Here is a 21,460-nt window from a genome sequence, read left to right on the forward strand (position 1 = left end):
TGACCGCAGTTTTCCTACCCATTTTTTTTGTCAATATAGGCTTTTTCTGGTTGTTTCACCTACACCACTTTCCGAATATCACTGACATTATCTTTTTTAACAGGAAACAGCATGATCAGCTTCTCGTAAACTTGGTAAACCAGGTCACGCTCATATCACATTGAGAGTTTTTCAGCAGTGCCTTTCAGGAGCAATGGGTGGAGTCCTCTCACTGACGTCCCAGTAGGAGGAACTCAGTACAAATAGCAGTGCAACCCTGATCCATCCATTCGACATCAGCTAAAAGCACCATGGACGAGGACATGGACAACTTGGATAGCAGAGAATTCCCCAAGTAACTTCCTTTTAATACTTTAAGATTTGTGTTCATTTGATTGTTTAAATGTTTTATTCTTTCTTGCTTTTTTCTAAATTATAATTATTTCTATAGATTTTTTAAATTGTTGCTGTGTGTTTCATTACATACATTACAGTAATGTATATAAAGGCCATATACCACATTTACATATACTTTACTGTATATTTTACTTTACTAAACAGGATTGTACAAGTGTGGAATTGTTAACATGCATCACTTTCTCATGTTACTAATACATAGTTATTACAAAGCTTTATTCACTGTGGATTTTTGTGTGGAACAGGAGGCCGTGGGATACAGCCCGAGAGATGCCCATCATCGAAGATGAAAACACACCATGGAAACTGATCAAACTGCTGCGCTTTGTCACGCTCTGTGCAGTCGCCTTCATCGTGTTTGGATTAGCCCTATGCAGCAAGGTTTGGCAAATTTATAGTACTTATTTGAAACTTTCAAGCAGATTCTTCTTCTTTTATGTGTTTAATTTTATTCAATAATTAACGTTTCATTCACCCCACCTCAGACCTCCTTCCTGCTCCTAATCACCCTGTCGAGTGAGGGCACACAGGTGATCTCTGAGAAGCAGAAGCCAGTGTCTCTGCTGTGCATCGGCTGTGCCCTCGTCACCTCCAGTGTCCTCCTCTTCATCAAGAGCGCCTGGAAGGCCTGCTACAAAACCTCCAAGTTCCCCCGTTTAACCACAACTGCTCTGGTGAATATTTATCATTATTTATATTTATGAACACTACTGGAGTTGTGAAATTCATCAAGACATTGATATTTATTGTCATATTCCAGGTGTTATTTTTGGAGTTTGTGGCCTCTGCAGGAGCAGCGATCCTCACTATAGTGGCCATGCCACATCTGGACATTGTGACCAATGTGACCATCTTGAATGGAGCGGCCTTTCTGTCGGCGCTGCTGCAGATGGTTGCTCAGTGCACGGCTAAAGAGAGAAACCGCTTCCTGGTTCCCTCCATCATTGCCCTTCTCTTCATCCTGCTGGGCTATGGCCTCTTTCTGGCTCTCTACATCATGAAGGACCCCAAGGACTTAAAGATGGCCGTCTGGGTGGGGCTGGCAGTGGGCTCCTCGTTGCTGGTGTCATTTAACTGGTGGGAAAACTACTTTGGACTGATTAGTGAGAACAGCAGCTCCATAGTGGTCGAAGGACTGTATCATGACATGAGGAAATGCCAGAACATTCTCAACATGTTGTCCAGCCTGCTCCGGATCGCTGTGACCGCCTCAGTTCTGGGAGCCTACGTCCCTCTATCCCAGATGGACTGGGACGTGGTCAGGTCCATCCCGGGGCCACAGACCCAGGTCATAGCCATCACGGTGGGGGTGCAGCTGGTGTCCTCGGCCCTGTGCCACTGGTTCTCTTTGGCGGCCTGTAAAATGCACGCCATGCGGCGCTGCTTCGTCCTGCCTCTGTACCTGGCCTCTCTGTCTGTCGTGGCTGTGCTGGTGATCCCTGTGATCGTTTATTATCAGGACTACAGGCTCAGCCTGAACGGCACTAGCACCAACTTCTCTCACTACTGCAATGTGGTGGTGGAGGCACGAGACGCCTCCCTGAACTCCAGCGTGTTCTCTGAGCTGGTCTATGACGTCACCCAGACATTGTGCTTCCTGGACATGTCTAAGATTAGCGACATTGGCTTTCTCACAGGTACAAACAGCTCTTAACAAAGCTCCAGATGCACGGTTCTGTCTCTGAGGGAAAGTCACTGAACATCTCGTCTTCCTCAGGCGCGGCAGTGTCGTGGTGGCTCGGCTTTGTGCTGTGTACCTTCCACCTGTGGCACCTCAGTCTGCACCGCATCCAGAGGACTCAGGACCTGTTTGTGCGCAGGTTCTACGAGGGGGGCTTCATAGAGCAGTCTCTGCTGCTCAACACACGCTTTGAGGTCAAGTCCTCAGGAACGCTCAAGAGGTAAGTGATTTTCAAGTTCAATGAGGTCTAGGAGTCTGGGATCTGATTTTGTGAGTTGAATAAATCAATACTGATAGTTATACATGTTCTCCATAAGCGCCAGAGCCTTTGATCCTGCCATGATTTATCTGTGTGCAACGATGTGGCATGAAACCTATGAGGAGATGATGAATATGATAATCTCCATCTTCAGGTCAGTGCTTTGGATGTTTGCATGCTTGTACTTATTATAATTATACAATAATTAACACAGAGTAAATACACATTTCTTCACTTTTCAGATTGGATAAATACAGACCACGAGACCAGGCAAAGTTTACTGACTTCAGCTTTGAGGCACATATCTACTTTGACGACGCATTTTTGGACATAAAGGGAAGTCGAGGGCGTCACCTAAATGAATACGGCAAGAATCTTGTACAAATCATTGCTGAGGTTTATGGGTAAGAGAACTGCGTTTTATTAATTTATATTGCACACATTTTTAATGTGTATTTAATATGTTTTTTTGTTTGTTTATGGTTTAAAGTATTTTCACAAACATAGATGAGAAAATTTTCATAAAGAAACAGCAGCTTCCAAAACAGAAGATCGTCAAAACGCCGTATGGAGGTCGTATTGTTGTTAAAATGCCTCACGGGAATAACATAGTGATTCATTTCAAGGACAAAGACTGCATCCGCCACAAAAAGAGGTGGTCACAGGTAAAACTAATCACATCTTCCCACATTTCTAATATATATGTATTTATTTTATATTCAGTTTAGAACTTACAGTAACATCTCCTGTCCAGCTCGGTCATAATAGAATGGAAACAGCATTATTAACAGAAGCCTCTTATGACGACGACACAATCAAGGCAGTTCACGTCGCCCGGATCGGCGTCACCGGGGCCCCATCCTGGAGCCAGGCCTGGGATGGGTGCTCCATGGCGAGCGCCTGGTGGCCGGGTCTTACCCCACGGGGCCCGGCCGGGCACAGCCCGAAAGAGCGACGTGGGGCCGCCCTCCCGTGGGCCCACCACCCGCAGGAGGATCCATAAGGGGCCGGTGCAGAGAGATCTGGGCGGCAGTCGATGGCAGGGGCCTCGGCGACCAGATCTCCAGACACAGAGACTAACTCTGGGGACATGGAATGTCACCTCGCTGGGGGGGAAAGAGCCTGAGCTTGTGCGGGAGGTTGAGCGATACCGACTAGATATAGTCGGCCTCACCTCCACGCACAGTTTGGGCTCTGGAACCCATCTCCTCGAGAGGGGCTGGACGCTCCACTTCTCTGGTGTTGCCCGCGGGGAGAGGCGGCGGGCTGGTGTGGGCTTGCTGATAGCCCCTCAGCTCAGCCGCCACGTGTTGGAGTTTACCCCGGTGAACGAGAGGGTCGCGTCCCTCCGCCTTCGGGTGGGGGACAGGTCTCTCACTGTTGTGCCGGCCTACGGGCCGAACAGCAGTGCAGAGTACCCGGCCTTCTTGGAGTCCTTGGGAGGGGTACTGGACAGTGCACCGACCGGGGACTCCGTTGTTCTACTGGGGGACTTCAACGCCCACGTGGGCAATGACAGTGACACCTGGAGAGGGGTGATCGGGAAGAACGGCTTCCCCGATCTGAACCCGAGCGGTGTTCAGTTATTGGACTTCTGTGCTAGCCACGGATTGTCCATAACGAACACCATGTTCAAGCACAAGGGTGTCCATCAGTGCACGTGGCACCAGGACACCCTAGGCCGGAGGTCAATGATCGACTTTGTTGTCGTGTCATCAGACCTCCGGCCGCGTGTCTTGGACACTCGGGTGAAGAGAGGGGCAGAGTTGTCAACCGATCACCACCTGGTGGTGAGTTGGATCCGCTGGCGGAGGAGGAAGCCGGACAGACTTGGCAGACCCAAGCGCATTGTGAGGGTCTGTTGGGAACGTCTAGTGGAGCCCTCTGTCAGTAGGGTATTCAACTCGCACCTCCGGGAGAGCTTCTCCCATGTCCCGGGGGAGGCTGGGGACATTGAGTCCGAGTGGACCATGTTCTCCGCCTCCATTGTTGATGCGGCTGCTCGGAGCTGTGGTCGCAAGGTCTCCGGTGCCTGTCGTGGCGGCAACCCCCGAACCCGGTGGTGGACACCGGAAGTAAGGGATGCCGTCAGACTGAAGAAGGAGGCCTATCAGGCCACTCTGGCTTGTAGGTCTCCGGAGGTCATCGACGGGTATCGGCAGGCCAAGCGAGCCGCGGCTCGTGCTGTCGCAGAGGCAAAAACCCGGGCCTGGGAGGAGTTCGGGGAGGCCATGGAGGAGGACTATCGGTCGGCACCAAAGAAATTCTGGCAAACCGTCCGGCGCCTCAGGAAGGGGAAGCAGTGTCTCACAAACACCGTTTACGGTGCGGGTGGAGGCCTGCTGACCTCGACTGGGGATGTCGTCGGACGGTGGAAGGAATACTTTGAGGATCTCCTTAATCCCTCAGTCACGTCTTCCGAAGAGGAAGTAGAGACCGGGGACTCGGAGGCTGGCTCATCCATCACCCAAGCTGAAGTCACTGAGGTTGTTCGCAAACTCCTCGGTGGCAGGGCTCCGGGGGTGGATGAGATCCGCCCTGAGTACCTAAAGTATCTGGATGTTGTAGGACTGTCTTGGTTGACACGTCTCTGCAACATCGCGTGGCGTTCGGGGACCGTGCCTCTGGACTGGCAGACCGGGGTGGTGGTCCCTCTATTTAAGAAGGGGGACCGGAGGGTGTGTTCCAACTACAGAGGGATCACACTCCTCAGCCTCCCGGGTAAGGTCTATTCCAAGGTACTGGAGAGGAGAATCCGACCGATAGTCGAACCTCGGATTCAGGAGGAGCAGAGTGGTTTTCGTCCCGGTCGTGGAACACTGGACCAGCTCTATACCCTCCATCGGGTGCTCGAGGGTTCATGGGAGTTTGCCCAACCAGTCCACATGTGCTTTGTGGATCTGGAGAAGGCTTTCGACCGTGTCCCTCGGGGTGTCCTTTGGGGGGTGCTCCGGGAGTACGGGGTCCGGGGCCCTTTGCTCAGGGCTGTCCGGTCCCTGTATGACCGGAGCAGGAGCTGTGTTCGCATTGCCGGCAGTAAGTCAGACCTGTTCCCAGTGCATGTTGGACTCCGCCAGGGCTGCCCTGTGTCACCGGTTCTGTTCATAATTTTTATGGACAGAATTTCTAGGCGCAGTCAGGGGTTGGAGGGGGTCCGGTTTGGGGACCACAGGATCTCATCTCTGCTGTTTGCAGACGATGTTGTCCTGATGGCTCCATCAAACCCGGACCTGCAACATGCACTGGGACGGTTTGCAGCCGAGTGTGAAGCGGCTGGGATGAGAATCAGCACCTCCAAATCCGAGGCCATGGTTCTCGACCGGAAAAAGGTGGCTTGCCCTCTCCAGGTGGGTGGGGTGTCCTTGCCCCAAGTGGAGGAGTTCAAGTATCTCGGGGTCTTGTTCACGAGTGAGGGAAGGATGGAGCGTGAGATCGACAGGCGGATCGGTGCAGCGGCTGCAGTGATGCAGTCGCTGCATCGGACCGTTGTGGTAAAGAGGGAGCTGAGCCGAAAGGCAAAGCTCTCTATTTACCGGTCGGTCTACGTTCCTACCCTCACCTATGGTCATGAGCTTTGGGTAGTGACCGAAAGAACAAGATCGCGGATACAAGCGGTCGAAATGAGTTTCCTCCGCCGTGTGGCTGGGCGCTCCCTTAGAGATAAGGTGAGGAGCTCGGCCACACGGGGGGAGCTCGGAGTAGAGCCGCTGCTCCTCCACGTTGAGAGGAGCCAGCTGAGGTGGCTCGGGCATCTGTTCCGGATGCCTCCTGGGCGCCTCCCTCGGGAGGTGTTTCAGGCATGTCCCACCGGGAAGAGGCCCCGGGGAAGACCCAGGACACGCTGGAGAGACTATGTCTCTCGGCTGGCCTGGGAACGCCTCGGGATCCCCCCGGAGGAGTTAGAGGAAGTGTCTGGGGAGAAGGAAGTCTGGGAGTCCCTGCTCAGACTGCTGCCCCCGCGACCCGGCCCCGGATAAAGCGGCAGAAGATGGATGGATGGATGGATGTTCACAGCTTGTTTCCTGGTTTTCTGTGATTCCTCAGACTGGGTTGGGTTTAGGCTTTAATCAATTACATAAAGTAGACATTAGTGTTCTATTTCCATTCTATTTCCATGATTAATTACATGTACTTAACATAATTATTGTGTGTAAAGCATAGTGTCTTATCCTGTACTTTATTTGAAGGTGATGTACCTTTACTACCTTCTGGGATTCAAGCTCATGACCAAATATTACTCCCGTTGGAAGAAGGGAGAAGATGAGGCTTTTTTAAAGCAGAATCTCCAGGTAAACTACACCAGGACTGATACTGTACGTCTGAATTATATGTTATGATTAAAATCTACAGACATATTATGTAAAATCCTCTTTAAGCAGTGTTCCCTTGTCATTTACTTACTCAGAGTTGAATTTTGAGTGATTCATGCAGGTGAACCTAAAAGCTTTAGAGGCTTCAGTGCTCAATCCTACTTCTCCACACACTTTCCTCTATTTGCAATTGTTCTAAAGAGTCAGAGTCCAGGTCATACATGAGTTAAACAATGTCCCGTAGCTCCCACCATGAAGCTCAATAGTGTGCTTCCTTGTTTGAACAGAAAGAGAAGCGCAACACGTACCTCCTGGCTTTAGACGGTGACACAGACTTCCAGCCCACTGCAGTGCTTCTCCTTGTGGACCGGCTCAAAATGTACCCTCGAGTGGGGGCAGCGTGTGGCAGGATTCACCCCACCGGGTCAGGTCAGTGCTCATGTTGTGGGACGGTAAATAAAGAAGATAAATAATACAGAGAATCGTTTCCTGAATCCCCCCCTTTGGAGAGTGTTAGCAACCATTTGAACTTTGTCAGTTATTAACCATATATGGTTCAGTTTAATACAGTTTTGACTTGTGATGTTTCAAATGAATAATTCATTTACAACATGTAGGTAGAATCATCTATCGCTTAACAAAGCCTATCATGTCTAAACCACACACTTAGGACACACACTCAAGACACACACTTAGGACACACACTTAGGACACACACTCAGGACACACACACTTAGGACACACACTCAGGACACACACTCAGGACACACACTTAGGACACACACTTAGGACACACACTCAAGACACACACTTAGGACACACACTTAGGACACACACTCAGGACACACACACTTAGGACACACACTCAGGACACACACTCAGGACACACACTCAGGACACACACTTAGGACACACACTCAAGACACACACTTAGGACACACACTTAGGACACACACTCAGGACACACACTTAGGACACACACGTAGGACACACACTTAGGACACACACTTAGGACACACACTCAGGACACACACTCAGGACACACACTCAGGACACACACTCAGGACACACACTCAGGACACACACTCAGGACACACACTTAGGACACACACTCAGGACACACACTCAGGACACACACTTAGGACACACACTCAGGACACACACTTAGGACACACACTCAGGACACACACTTAGGACACACACTTAGGACACACACTCAGGACACACACTTAGGACACACACTTAGGACACAGACTCAGGACACACACTCAGGACACACACTTAGGACACACACTCAGGACACACACTTAGGACACACACTCAGGACACACACTCAGGACACACACTCAGGACACACACTTAGGACACACACTTAGGACACACACTCAGGACACACACTTAGGACACACACTCAGGACACACACTCAGGACACACACTCAGGACACACACTTAGGACACACACTCAGGACACACACTTAGGACACACACTCAGGACACACACTCAGGACACACACTTAGGACACACACTCAGGACACACACTTAGGACACACACTCAGGACACACACTTAGGACACACACTCAGGACACACACTCAGGACACACACTTAGGACACACACTCAGGACACACACTTAGGACACACACTCAGGACACACACTTAGGACACACACTCAGGACACACACTCAGGACACACACTTAGGACACACACTCAGGACACACACTTAGGACACACACTTAGGACACACACTCAAGACACACACTTAGGACACACACTTAGGACACACACTCAGGACACACACTTAGGACACACACTCAGGACACACACTTAGGACACACACTCAGGACACACACTTAGGACACACACTCAGGACACACACTCAGGACACACACTCAGGACACACACTTAGGACACACACTTAGGACACACACTCAAGACACACACTTAGGACACACACTTAGGACACACACTCAGGACACACACTTAGGACACACACTCAGGACACACACTTAGGACACACACTTAGGACACACACGTAGGACACACACTTAGGACACACACGTAGGACACACACTTAGGACACACACTCAGGACACACACTTAGGACACACACTCAGGACACACACTTAGGACACACACTCAGGACACACACTTAGGACACACACTTAGGACACACACTTAGGACACACACTCAGGACACACACTCAGGACACACACTCAGGACACACACTCAGGACACACACTTAGGACACACACTCAGGACACACACTCAGGACACACACTCAGGACACACACTCAGGACACACACTTAGGACACACACTCAGGACACACACTCAGGACACACACTCAGGACACACACTTAGGACACACACTTAGGACACACACTTAGGACACACACTCAGGACACACACTTAGGACACACACTCAGGACACACACTCAGGACACACACTCAGGACACACACTTAGGACACACACTCAGGACACACACTTAGGACACACACTCAGGACACACACTCAGGACACACACTTAGGACACACACTCAGGACACACACTTAGGACACACACTCAGGACACACACTTAGGACACACACTCAGGACACACACTCAGGACACACACTTAGGACACACACTCAGGACACACACTTAGGACACACACTCAGGACACACACTTAGGACACACACTCAGGACACACACTTAGGACACACACTCAGGACACACACTCAGGACACACACTTAGGACACACACTTAGGACACACACTCAGGACACACACTTAGGACACACACTCAGGACACACACTCAGGACACACACTTAGGACACACACTTAGGACCATATGCACTTAGGAACTTTAGTTTCATGCAACATTCAAATATGTTAAATATGGTTTGATATATTTACGAACTCCACATAATAAAAACAGCAGAACGTATTTTGTATACACCAACTTTATACATATTTGTCTGTTTTTTTCAGGCCCGGTAGTGTGGTTTCAGAAGTTCGAGTATGCTATCAGCCACTGGCTGCAGAAGACGGCCGAGCACGTGATTGGCTGCGTGCTGTGCAGCCCGGGATGCTTCAGTCTGTTCAGGGCTGAAGCGCTCATGGACAACAACGTGATGAAGAGGTACTCCAGCAAGTCCATCGAGGCCAGCCAGTACGTCCAGTACGACCAAGGTGAGAGCGCTGCTTAGATCATGACCGTTTACTTAAACGCTAAGGAAACTCAGCAGTAGGACTTTAGCTACAAGAGTAGAGAGAGTTCATCCAGGCAGATGTGAAGCTGTTCATCTAGATTAGAGAGAGTTCATCCAGGCAGATGTGGAGCTGTTCATCTAGAGTAGAGAGAGTTCATCAGGTAGATGTGAAGCTGTTCATCTAGAGTAGAGAGAGTTCATCCAGGCAGATGTGAAGCTGTTCATCTAGAGTAGAGAGAGGACATCAGGCAGATGTGAAGCTGTTCATCTAGAGTAGAGAGAGTTCATCCAGGCAGATGTGGAGCTGTTCATCTAGAGTAGAGAGAGTTCATCCAGGCAGATGTGGAGCTGTTCATCTAGAGTAGAGAGAGTTCATCCAGGCAGATGTGGAGCTGTTCATCTAGATTAGAGAGAGTTCATCCAGGCAGATGTGAAGCTGTTCATCTAGAGTAGGGAGAGTTCATCCAGGCATATGTGAAGCTGTTCATCTAGATTAGAGAGAGTTCATCCAGGCAGATGTGAAGCTGCTCATCTAGAGTAGAGAGAGTTCATCCAGGCAGATGTGAAGCTGCTCATCTAGAGTAGAGAGAGTTCATCCAGGCAGATGTGAAGCTGTTCATCTAGAGTAGAGAGTTCATCCAGGCAGATGTGGAGCTGTTCATCTAGATTAGAGTGAGTTCATCTAGGCAGATGTGAAGCTGTTCATCTAGATTAGAGAGAGTTCATCCAGGCAGATGTGAAGCTGTTCATCTAGATTAGAGAGAGTTCATCCAGGCAGATGTGAAGCTGTTCATCTAGAGTAGAGTGAGTTCATCTCGGCAAATGTGAAGCTGTTCATCTAGATTAGAGAGAGTTCATCCAGGCAGATGTGAAGCTGTTCATCTAGAGTAGAGTGAGTTCATCTAGGCAGATGTGAAGCTGTTCATCTAGAGTAGAGAGAGTTCATCTAGGCAGATGTGAAGCTGTTCATCTAGATTAGAGAGAGTTCATCCAGGCAGATGTGGAGCTGTTCATCTAGAGTAGAGAGAGTTCATCAGGCAGATGTGAAGCTGTTCATCTAGAGTAGAGAGAGTTCATCCAGGCAGATGTGAAGCTGTTCATCTAGAGTAGAGAGAGTTCATCCAGGCAGATGTGGAGCTGTTCATCTAGATTAGAGAGAGTTCATCCAGGCAGATGTGAAGCTGTTCATCTAGAGTAGGGAGAGTTCATCCAGGCATATGTGAAGCTGTTCATCTAGATTAGAGAGAGTTCATCCAGGCAGATGTGAAGCTGCTCATCTAGAGTAGAGAGAGTTCATCCAGGCAGATGTGAAGCTGCTCATCTAGAGTAGAGAGAGTTCATCCAGGCAGATGTGAAGCTGTTCATCTAGAGTAGAGAGTTCATCCAGGCAGATGTGGAGCTGTTCATCTAGATTAGAGTGAGTTCATCTAGGCAGATGTGAAGCTGTTCATCTAGATTATAGAGAGTTCATCCAGGCAGATGTGAAGCTGTTCATCTAGATTAGAGAGAGTTCATCCAGGCAGATGTGAAGCTGTTCATCTAGAGTAGAGTGAGTTCATCTCGGCAAATGTGAAGCTGTTCATCTAGATTAGAGAGAGTTCATCCAGGCAGATGTGGAGCTGTTCATCTAGAGTAGAGAGAGTTCATCCAGGCAGATGTGGAGCTGTTCATCTAGAGTAGAGAGAGTTCATCCAGGCAGATGTGGAGCTGTTCATCTAGAGTAGAGAGAGTTCATCTAGGCAGATGTGAAGCTGTTCATCTAGAGTAGAGAGAGTTCATCCAGGCATATGTGAAGCTGTTCATCTAGATTAGAGAGAGTTCATCCAGGCAGATGTGAAGCTGTTCATCTAGAGTAGGGAGAGTTCATCCAGGCATATGTGAAGCTGTTCATCTAGATTAGAGAGAGTTCATCCAGGCAGATGTGAAGCTGCTCATCTAGAGTAGAGAGAGTTCATCCAGGCAGATGTGAAGCTGCTCATCTAGAGTAGAGAGAGTTCATCCAGGCAGATGTGAAGCTGTTCATCTAGAGTAGAGAGTTCATCCAGGCAGATGTGGAGCTGTTCATCTAGATTAGAGTGAGTTCATCTAGGCAGATGTGAAGCTGTTCATCTAGATTAGAGAGAGTTCATCCAGGCAGATGTGAAGCTGTTCATCTAGATTAGAGAGAGTTCATCCAGGCAGATGTGAAGCTGTTCATCTAGAGTAGAGTGAGTTCATCTCGGCAAATGTGAAGCTGTTCATCTAGATTAGAGAGAGTTCATCCAGGCAGATGTGAAGCTGTTCATCTAGAGTAGAGTGAGTTCATCTAGGCAGATGTGAAGCTGTTCATCTAGAGTAGAGAGAGTTCATCTAGGCAGATGTGAAGCTGTTCATCTAGAGTAGAGAGAGTTCATCCAGGCAGTTGTGGAGCTGTTCATCTAGATTAGAGAGAGTTCATCTAGGCAGATGTGAAGCTGTTCATCTAGAGTAGAGTGAGTTCATCTCGGCAAATGTGAAGCTGTTCATCTAGATTAGAGAGAGTTCATCCAGGCAGATGTGAAGCTGTTCATCTAGAGTAGAGTGAGTTCATCTAGGCAGATGTGAAGCTGTTCATCTAGAGTAGAGAGAGTTCATCTAGGCAGATGTGAAGCTGTTCATCTAGAGTAGAGAGAGTTCATCCAGGCAGTTGTGGAGCTGTTCATCTAGATTAGAGAGAGTTCATCCAGGCAGATGTGAAGCTGTTCATCTAGAATTATGAGAGTTCATCCAGGCAGATGTGAAGCTGTTCATCTAGAATTATGAGAGTTCATCCAGGCAGATGTGAAGCTGTTCATCTAGATTAGAGAGAGTTCATCCAGGCAGATGTGAAGCTGTTCATCTAGATTAGAGAGAGTTCATCCAGGCAGATGTGAAGCTGTTCATCTAGAGTAGAGTGAGTTCATCTCGGCAAATGTGAAGCTGTTCATCTAGATTAGAGAGAGTTCATCCAGGCAGATGTGAAGCTGTTCATCTAGAGTAGAGTGAGTTCATCTAGGCAGATGTGAAGCTGTTCATCTAGAGTAGAGAGAGTTCATCTAGGCAGATGTGAAGCTGTTCATCTAGAGTAGAGAGAGTTCATCCAGGCAGTTGTGGAGCTGTTCATCTAGATTAGAGAGAGTTCATCTAGGCAGATGTGAAGCTGTTCATCTAGAGTAGAGTGAGTTCATCTCGGCAAATGTGAAGCTGTTCATCTAGATTAGAGAGAGTTCATCCAGGCAGATGTGAAGCTGTTCATCTAGAGTAGAGTGAGTTCATCTAGGCAGATGTGAAGCTGTTCATCTAGAGTAGAGAGAGTTCATCTAGGCAGATGTGAAGCTGTTCATCTAGAGTAGAGAGAGTTCATCCAGGCAGTTGTGGAGCTGTTCATCTAGATTAGAGAGAGTTCATCCAGGCAGATGTGAAGCTGTTCATCTAGAATTATGAGAGTTCATCCAGGCAGATGTGAAGCTGTTCATCTAGAATTATGAGAGTTCATCCAGGCAGATGTGAAGCTGTTCATCTAGAATTATGAGAGTTCATCCAGGCAAAACTGATACTTTCTTGGAACACACAAGTCAAAAATCCTGCAGACTTACTGACAGAATGATCCTAAACTATTCAAAACTACTTCAACGACGATCGATGAATTACAACACATTGCATATAGTATGTAAATACATATTCTGCATGCAATGTCCCTCACTACATAGATTCATTCTACTTGTTTTCTGCTGTACAGGGGAGGACCGCTGGCTGTGCACTCTGCTGTTGAAACAGGGCTGGAGAGTTGAGTACAATGCAGCTTCAGACGCGTACACCAACGCACCCGAGGACTTTAAAGAACTCTACAACCAGGTCAGTGACACAAACTCACACACTATGACACAAACACACACACAAACTCACACACTATGACACAAACTCACACACTATGACACAAACTCACAAACTCACACTATGACACAAACACACACACTATGACACAAACACACACACAAACTCACACACTATGACACAAACTCACACACTATGACACAAACTCACACACTATGACACAAACACACACACTATGACACAAACTCACAAACTCACACTATGACACAAACACACACACTATGACACAAACACACACACTATGACACAAACTCACACACTATGACACAAACACACACACAAACTCACACACTATGACACAAACTCACACACTATGACACAAACTCACAAACTCACACTATGACACAAACACACACACTATGACACAAACACACACACTATGACACAAACACACACACTATGACACAAACACACAAACACACACACTATGACACAAACACACACACTATGACACCAACACACACACTATGACACAAACACACAAACTCACACACACTATGACACAAACACACACACTATGACACAAACACACACACTATGACACAAACACACACACTATGACACAAACACACAAACTCACACACACTATGACACAAACACACACACTATGACACCAACACACACACTATGACACAAACACACACACTATGACACAAACACACAAACTCACACACACTATGACACAAACACACACACTATGACACAAACACACAAACTCACACACACTATGACACAAACACACACACTATGACACAAACACACACACTATGACACAAACACACACACTATGACACAAACACACACACTATGACACAAACACACAAACTCACACACACTATGACACAAACACACACACTATGACACAAACACACACACTATGACACAAACACACACACTATGACACAAACACACACACTATGACACAAACACACACACTATGACACAAACACACACACTATGACACAAACACACACACTATGACACAAACACACACACTATGACACAAACACACACACTATGACACAAACACACAAACTCACACACACTATGACACAAACACACACACTATGACACAAACACACACACTATGACACAAACACACACACTATGACACAAACACACACACTATGACACAAACACACACACTATGACACAAACTCACACACTATGACACAAACACACACACAAACTCACACACTATGACACAAACTCACACACTATGACACAAACTCACAAACTCACACTATGACACAAACACACACACTATGACACAAACACACACACTATGACACAAACACACACACTATGACACAAACACACACACTATGACACAAACACACACACTATGACACAAACACACAAACTCACACACACTATGACACAAACACACACTCTATGACACCAACACACACACTATGACACAAACACACAAACTCACACACACTATGACACAAACACACACACTATGACACAAACACACACACTATGACACAAACACACACACTATGACACAAACACACACACTATGACACAAACACACAAACTCACACACACTATGACACAAACACACACACTATGACACAAACACACAAACTCACACACACTATGACACAAACACACACACTATGACACCAACACACACACTATGACACAAACACACACACTATGACACAAACACACAAACTCACACACACTATGACACAAACACACACACTATGACACAAACACACACACTATGACACAAACACACACACTATGACACAAACACACACACTATGACACAAACACACAAACTCACACACACTATGACACAAACACACACACTATGACACAAACACACACACTATGACACAAACTCAATAGTTTCAATCCCGACTCTCTCATCTCCATTTCATCTTAGCGTGAAATGGAGATGAGAGAAATTAATCTTACCGGCCACAAAATCCTTAAAAAAAGAGACAGTTTTACATTCAAGACACAAGGGGGAGGGGCCTGTGTAACTATAGGCAATTACCGTATTTTCCAGACTATAAGTCGCACTGGAGTATAAGTCGCACCAGCCAAAAAATACATAATAGAGAAGAAAAAAACGTATATAAGTCGCACTGGAGTATGAAATGCGGTTGTAAGTGTGAAAATAACAAACAATATCACATATAAGTAGCTCCAGAGTATAATATATAAGTATAAGTCGCACCCCGGCCAAAACTATGAAAAAAGGTGCGACTTATACTCCGGAAAATACGGTATCTTTTCTTTTTACAGAAATCGCTAACAAAATCCTCAAATGTTGAACCATATCTTTATGTGTTCAATTGGGTTCAAAAAACTGCATTACTAAGATAAGACAAGATAAGATAATAAATACTAATCTTATGGTAAAAAATATCTTGCAAAGGCTATTTTATATTATTATAAAACATCTATTATAGCACATCTTTGTGAGCTTAAGGACACATTTTATCATAACATTCTCACCTGACCTGCCGCTGTTTAGAATGTTATAACAAATGAACTTAAACTGTTAGCTTTAGCCTGTTAGCTTTAGCCTGTTAGCTTTAGCCTGTTAGCTTTAGCCTGTTAGCTTTAGCCTTACACTGTATCATTATGTACTCACTGGTTCACAGCGGCGACGTTGGGGTCCTTCTACCATGGCCAACGTAGCGGATCTCCTGGGATCCACCACAGGGATCTCCAAGAGGAATCCATCCATATCCAAACCCTTCATGTTTTACCAGCTCTTTGGCATGTTTTCAGCCATTTTAGCCCCAGCCACCATCTGTCTCATGACAGCAGGTTAGTTTTGGTTTTGTGGTTTTAAATATCTGCTGGATAAAATCGGAATTACATTAAGCCCTGGATGTCTCCCATTTTCAATCTAGAAATGACCTTTTTATTTTGATCATTTGCATTTTTGTATTCGATTCACTCCATTTGTGTTTTGTTTTCAGGAAGTATTTCTTTTATGTTCGACTTCAATTCGAGCCTGGCCCTGGTCCTGTCTGTGGTCCCACCTGCCATTTTCCTGGGCCTTTGCTTCAAGTTAAAGTCAGATACACAGATCACGGTTGCAGCCATTCTCAGCATGATGTACGCCTTCCTCATGCTGGTGGTGTCCATGGCAATAGTTGGTAAGTCATTCAATTCATTGTGGCACATTTGGAGCCCTTATCACTAACACATGATGATATTACAGTTAAACATAATATTCATCTTTAAGGATGGCATTATATTCTTCTGGAAGTATGTTTTCTTTTTAGGTGCAATGGTGAAAGACAACACCATTTTCACTCCCAGCAGCATGTTCGTCATCACTATGGCGACCATTTACTTTGTCACTGCGTTGATGCACCCCCAGGAGTTCCCTCTAGTCTTCTACGGCCTCCTCTACATTCTCTGCATCCCCAGTGCGTATCTGCTGCTCACCATCTACTCTATGGTCAATCTGAACAATGTTTCATGGGGAACACGAGAAACCAAAGCTGCTGCTGAAGCTGCTCAGCCGGACTCCACGGCGCCCGAGACCCCCAAAGAGAAAGGTACAAACGTCAAACTAATAATGTGAATGTGAAATGTCACTTCATATCCTTGTTTTGGAGATCAAACTGGAGGTTTCTGTCTCTTTATCATCTGATTCTTTATAGTTTTAATCCAAAATGACACTAGATTTTTCAGATTTCCAAAACAACAAATGCGACACTTTTTCTAGACATGTCCCGCCTTTAATTCAAACTCAGCCAAATATGGTTAAAGTAAAATACCTATTTTTAAGGATTTTGATATTACAGTACAATTAGTTATGTCTGACAAAATCCATCCATCCATCCATTTTCTACCGCTTGTTCCCTTTCGGGGTCGCGGGTGACTGGAGCCTATCCCAGTGACTTCGGGCCTTAGGCGGGGTACACCCTGGACAGTGGCCAACTTTGTCTGACAAAATGAAAGAAAGAATAATAATAATTGGTTCTAAACTACATTTGTTTACAGCCAGGAGTGCCATCCAGTGCTTGGTCTCGTGGGCTCAATGCTGCTGTAAAAAGTCCAGTGAGAAGCGGGCGGTCCCACAGGGGCCCCAGGAGGAGGAGGAGGAGGAGTGCGGGCCCCAGAACACCATAGTGGACGACATCCCCCCGTACGACGACCCCCGGTGAGCCACGACACACAACAAAGAAACATGATATCGGAAATTCAGTTATATTATATTATTTTAACTCATTTTGTGCCGTCGTGTGATTTGTTGCAGAGATGTGCCGGTTTATGACTCCCTACATCAATGTGAGTATTTGGCTGTTTCATTGTTGTTAGATTTGATGGTTTTGGATGTATTTATATATATTTTGTTGTTTATTGCAGGCTGGGTGACAGAGATGCAGCAGCTTTCCACTGACATGGAGCTGGAAGAAGACACTCTTGAAAAGGTGTGCGTGCGTGTGGATAGTTGTTACAGAAGCTTCACTCGACACACCTTTATAAAGCTCTTTAAAGATTCTCCCTGCTGATAATTATAGCGATTACACACAAGACTAAACTAATCTTTCAAACAGGAAGAGGAGCAGTTCTTTATTGAGCTGCAGCTGAAATATCTTGAACCTTTGCCAGCGGACAAGGCCAAACAGGAAATGGTCAAAGAATCACTTAAAGAACTGAGAAACAAGGTAAGATGAAATCAAATGTGCATATTTTGCTCTATTTATGTTAGCATTTTCTTAATTAAAAAAACATACAAACCATATTTTGATGTTGTCCTACTTTTAAACTAATCTCAACACATTTCCACCCCAAAGTGCTCATTTAAGTGAATTATCTAATTAAATTGCCCTCATTACCACATGTTTTTGCCTGTTTCTTCACTTTATTCACAGCTATTTTGACATTAAAAGGTTATTATTGCACGTGACTTGACGAAACGCCTTCTTCCTGCAGGTGAACTTTGCCTTCTTCTTCCTGAACGCCGTGTGGCTGGCAGCGACGTTCACGCTGCAGACATTTGACGTGGCCATCTTCATCGAGGTGCCCAAGCTGAGCGTGGAGCTGCAGGACCTGGGCCAGGTCAAGATCGACCCCATCGGCTTCATGTTCATCATAGGCTTCGCCGCTTCGGTTCTAGTACAGTTTGTGGCCATGCTGTTTCACAGGTCAGCTCCTGGAAACGATCGGACTCGTTAAAACACCTTTCGTCACAAAATGGAACCGTTAAATTGATGGTGTCGTGCTAATGTCTTTTAGACTCAACACGCTGATCCATTACGTGGCTTTCTTGAACACGGAGCCAAAACCAGTGTCCAAAACTCAGGAGCAATATCTGCCACACAAAAAGAAGGTACAGTATAAAGTAACTACAACTGTAATATTGAAAACCTGCTACATTGTTACTCAAGTAGAAGTAAAAGTATCACAGTATTTCTCCTATAAATAAAGTAAAAAGGGCAAAAGAAGCACAAATCTCTCACAAGCTTGTGCTGTGATGACTCTGAGTAAATATACAAACTCACACAAAAACACAATATCTATATAAGACTTATGCAATATTATTAAGTTCAATAAAGACAACTGTAGTCAGGTGGATAAAGACAGTCAACAGCGAGTCTTTGCCCTTGTTTTTATTCACCAGTGCCACTTATGGAGTTTAGCACTTAAGGAACCGGTTGGCCTGGTTATTAAATGGATGAAAAGAACACACAATGATTTGCATAATAGTTGAATTACTACTGCATTGCCTTTGTGACACTCTCACTGGCTTTATTAATCCCCGACTTTGTTTTCAGGCCTTCTCCAGCGCGTCCAATAGCACAACGCGCTCGGACTACGGCTCCGGGTCCATCCAGATGTCCGAAAATGCCAGCAGGTCGTCGCCGGTAGAATCAGAACTCTACGAGAGCGACGACGACATGTATTTCCATCCGAGCAGGATCAGTAACGTAGACGCGCTCGTGTAAAACTGAACGGACTCTAGCACTTTAACAAATCCAGTTGTGTGACAGTTTTACATGTTATTTATGTTTACAATGGTTGATATTAATGCTTTTTATGTATTTGTGGAGCACTTTGTTCAACAGATCAACCTCTTTTAATCTCGATATTTAATTTACTCTCATGTAAACGTATTAAATGAAGAATCTTACTGAAAAGCACTGGGACAAATGAATGGATGAAGTAAACACTATGTGATTGTATTTTAAAATATAAAAGTGTAAAATGTTTCAAATGAACAGCTCAGGGCATCAATTAATTATGAATATAATTTATTTGTTTCAATACAGTGTTAAACAAATGTAAATATGAAAGGATCAAACTAAGTTGTATTTACTGTTGAATGTGATCCATGTAATGATATTTTGACAATAAAACAAATAACTAAAGATGTAGTAGATTGGTTCATTAATAAATAATTATAATATTAAGAATTATTCAGGCCAAATGTCCAGTTAAATTAACACCGTTGGTTCATGGCTAAAGAAGCCGACATATTTTATGCTTTGGAACAGTTTTCAGCACAAAGTGTCACAATGTGATGCACACAGCTCTTTTACAAGTTTACTATTCATCATGTTTTACAAGTCTGATTTCATCACTATTAGCCTAGTGCTATAATACTTATACTATTACTATTATTGATTTAAAAACAGAAAATAATTTCTGTTTTTTCCAAAGAATAGACCAATTTTTTTTTTTAAAAAGGAACAATGTCCGAGGTACATCTGGTTATACTGGACTTTAACGAAATATCACTGACAACAACACATCAGGGCATAAAACACACATGAACCACAAAAAATAAATCATTACATGCATAAACATAAGATATTCCTTTATTGTCCCACATGGGGAAATTTCATTGGTGCAACGCAGGTAGATACAGAGGTAGATACAGAAGAACAGATCACGTATAGGAAGTCTGAAAAACACTTTCAGTAGAAGATCTCCTATAAATAAATAAAAACTCCCATAGACAAATAAATAAATACCATTGCATGTACTCCTCCTTGAACCGACACCTTAACGTGGTGAAGGGGTTTGAGTGCCCGAATGATCCCGGGAGCTATGTTGTCGGGGGCTTCATGCCCCTGGTAGGGTCTCCCAAGGCAAACAGGTCCTAGGTGACGGGTCAGACAAAGATCGGTTCAGAAGCCTCTTATGACGACGACACAATCAAGGCAGTTCACGTCGCCCGGATCGGCGTCACCGGGGCCCCATCCTGGAGCCAGGCCTGGGATGGGTGCTCCATGGCGAGCGCCTGGTGGCCGGGTCTTACCCCACGGGGCCCGGCCGGGCACAGCCCGAAAGAGCGACGTGGGGCCGCCCTCCCGTGGGCCCACCACCCGCAGGAGGATCCATAAGGGGCCGGTGCAGAGAGATCTGGGCGGCAGTCGACGGCAGGGGCCTCGGCGACCAGATCTCCAGACACAGAGACTAACTCTGGGGACATGGAATGTCACCTCGCTGGGGGGGAAAGAGCCTGAGCTTGTGCGGGAGGTTGAGCGATACCGACTAGATATAGTCGGCCTCACCTCCACGCACAGTTTGGGCTCTGGAACCCATCTCCTCGAGAGGGGCTGGACGCTCCACTTCTCTGGTGTTGCCCGCGGGGAGAGGCGGCGGGCTGGTGTGGGCTTGCTGATAGCCCCTCAGCTCAGCCGCCACGTGTTGGAGTTTACCCCGGTGAACGAGAGGGTCGCGTCCCTCCGCCTTCGGGTGGGGGACAGGTCTCTCACTGTTGTGGCGGC

At 46.1% G+C, this 21,460-nt stretch overlaps 1 protein-coding gene across 1 annotated transcript; it reads left to right on the plus strand.

Annotated features, from left to right (window-relative positions):
- The first annotated feature begins 282 nt into the window (after nucleotides 1-282).
- Nucleotides 283-19,981, plus strand: LOC140362174 (chitin synthase chs-2-like). Its single transcript, XM_072448238.1, has 22 exons — nucleotides 283-334; nucleotides 642-777; nucleotides 882-1,070; nucleotides 1,157-2,033; nucleotides 2,114-2,297; nucleotides 2,395-2,490; nucleotides 2,579-2,740; nucleotides 2,827-3,001; nucleotides 6,524-6,625; nucleotides 6,934-7,075; nucleotides 9,625-9,825; nucleotides 13,582-13,697; nucleotides 16,364-16,532; nucleotides 16,688-16,867; nucleotides 16,997-17,275; nucleotides 17,724-17,883; nucleotides 17,980-18,011; nucleotides 18,090-18,154; nucleotides 18,281-18,391; nucleotides 18,660-18,871; nucleotides 18,963-19,056; nucleotides 19,502-19,981. Exons 1-22 carry the CDS (start codon nucleotides 291-293, stop codon nucleotides 19,670-19,672), a joined length of 3,897 nt encoding a protein of 1,298 aa, XP_072304339.1. The 5' UTR covers nucleotides 283-290; the 3' UTR covers nucleotides 19,673-19,981.
- Nucleotides 19,982-21,460: the final 1,479 nt, after the last annotated feature.

Source organism: Eucyclogobius newberryi, unplaced genomic scaffold (genome assembly GCF_026437365.1).
Source record: "Eucyclogobius newberryi isolate DKJ021-1_F unplaced genomic scaffold, fEucNew1.0.hap1 SCAF_16, whole genome shotgun sequence".
In the NCBI taxonomy this organism is placed as follows: Eukaryota; Metazoa; Chordata; class Actinopteri; order Gobiiformes; family Gobiidae; genus Eucyclogobius; species Eucyclogobius newberryi.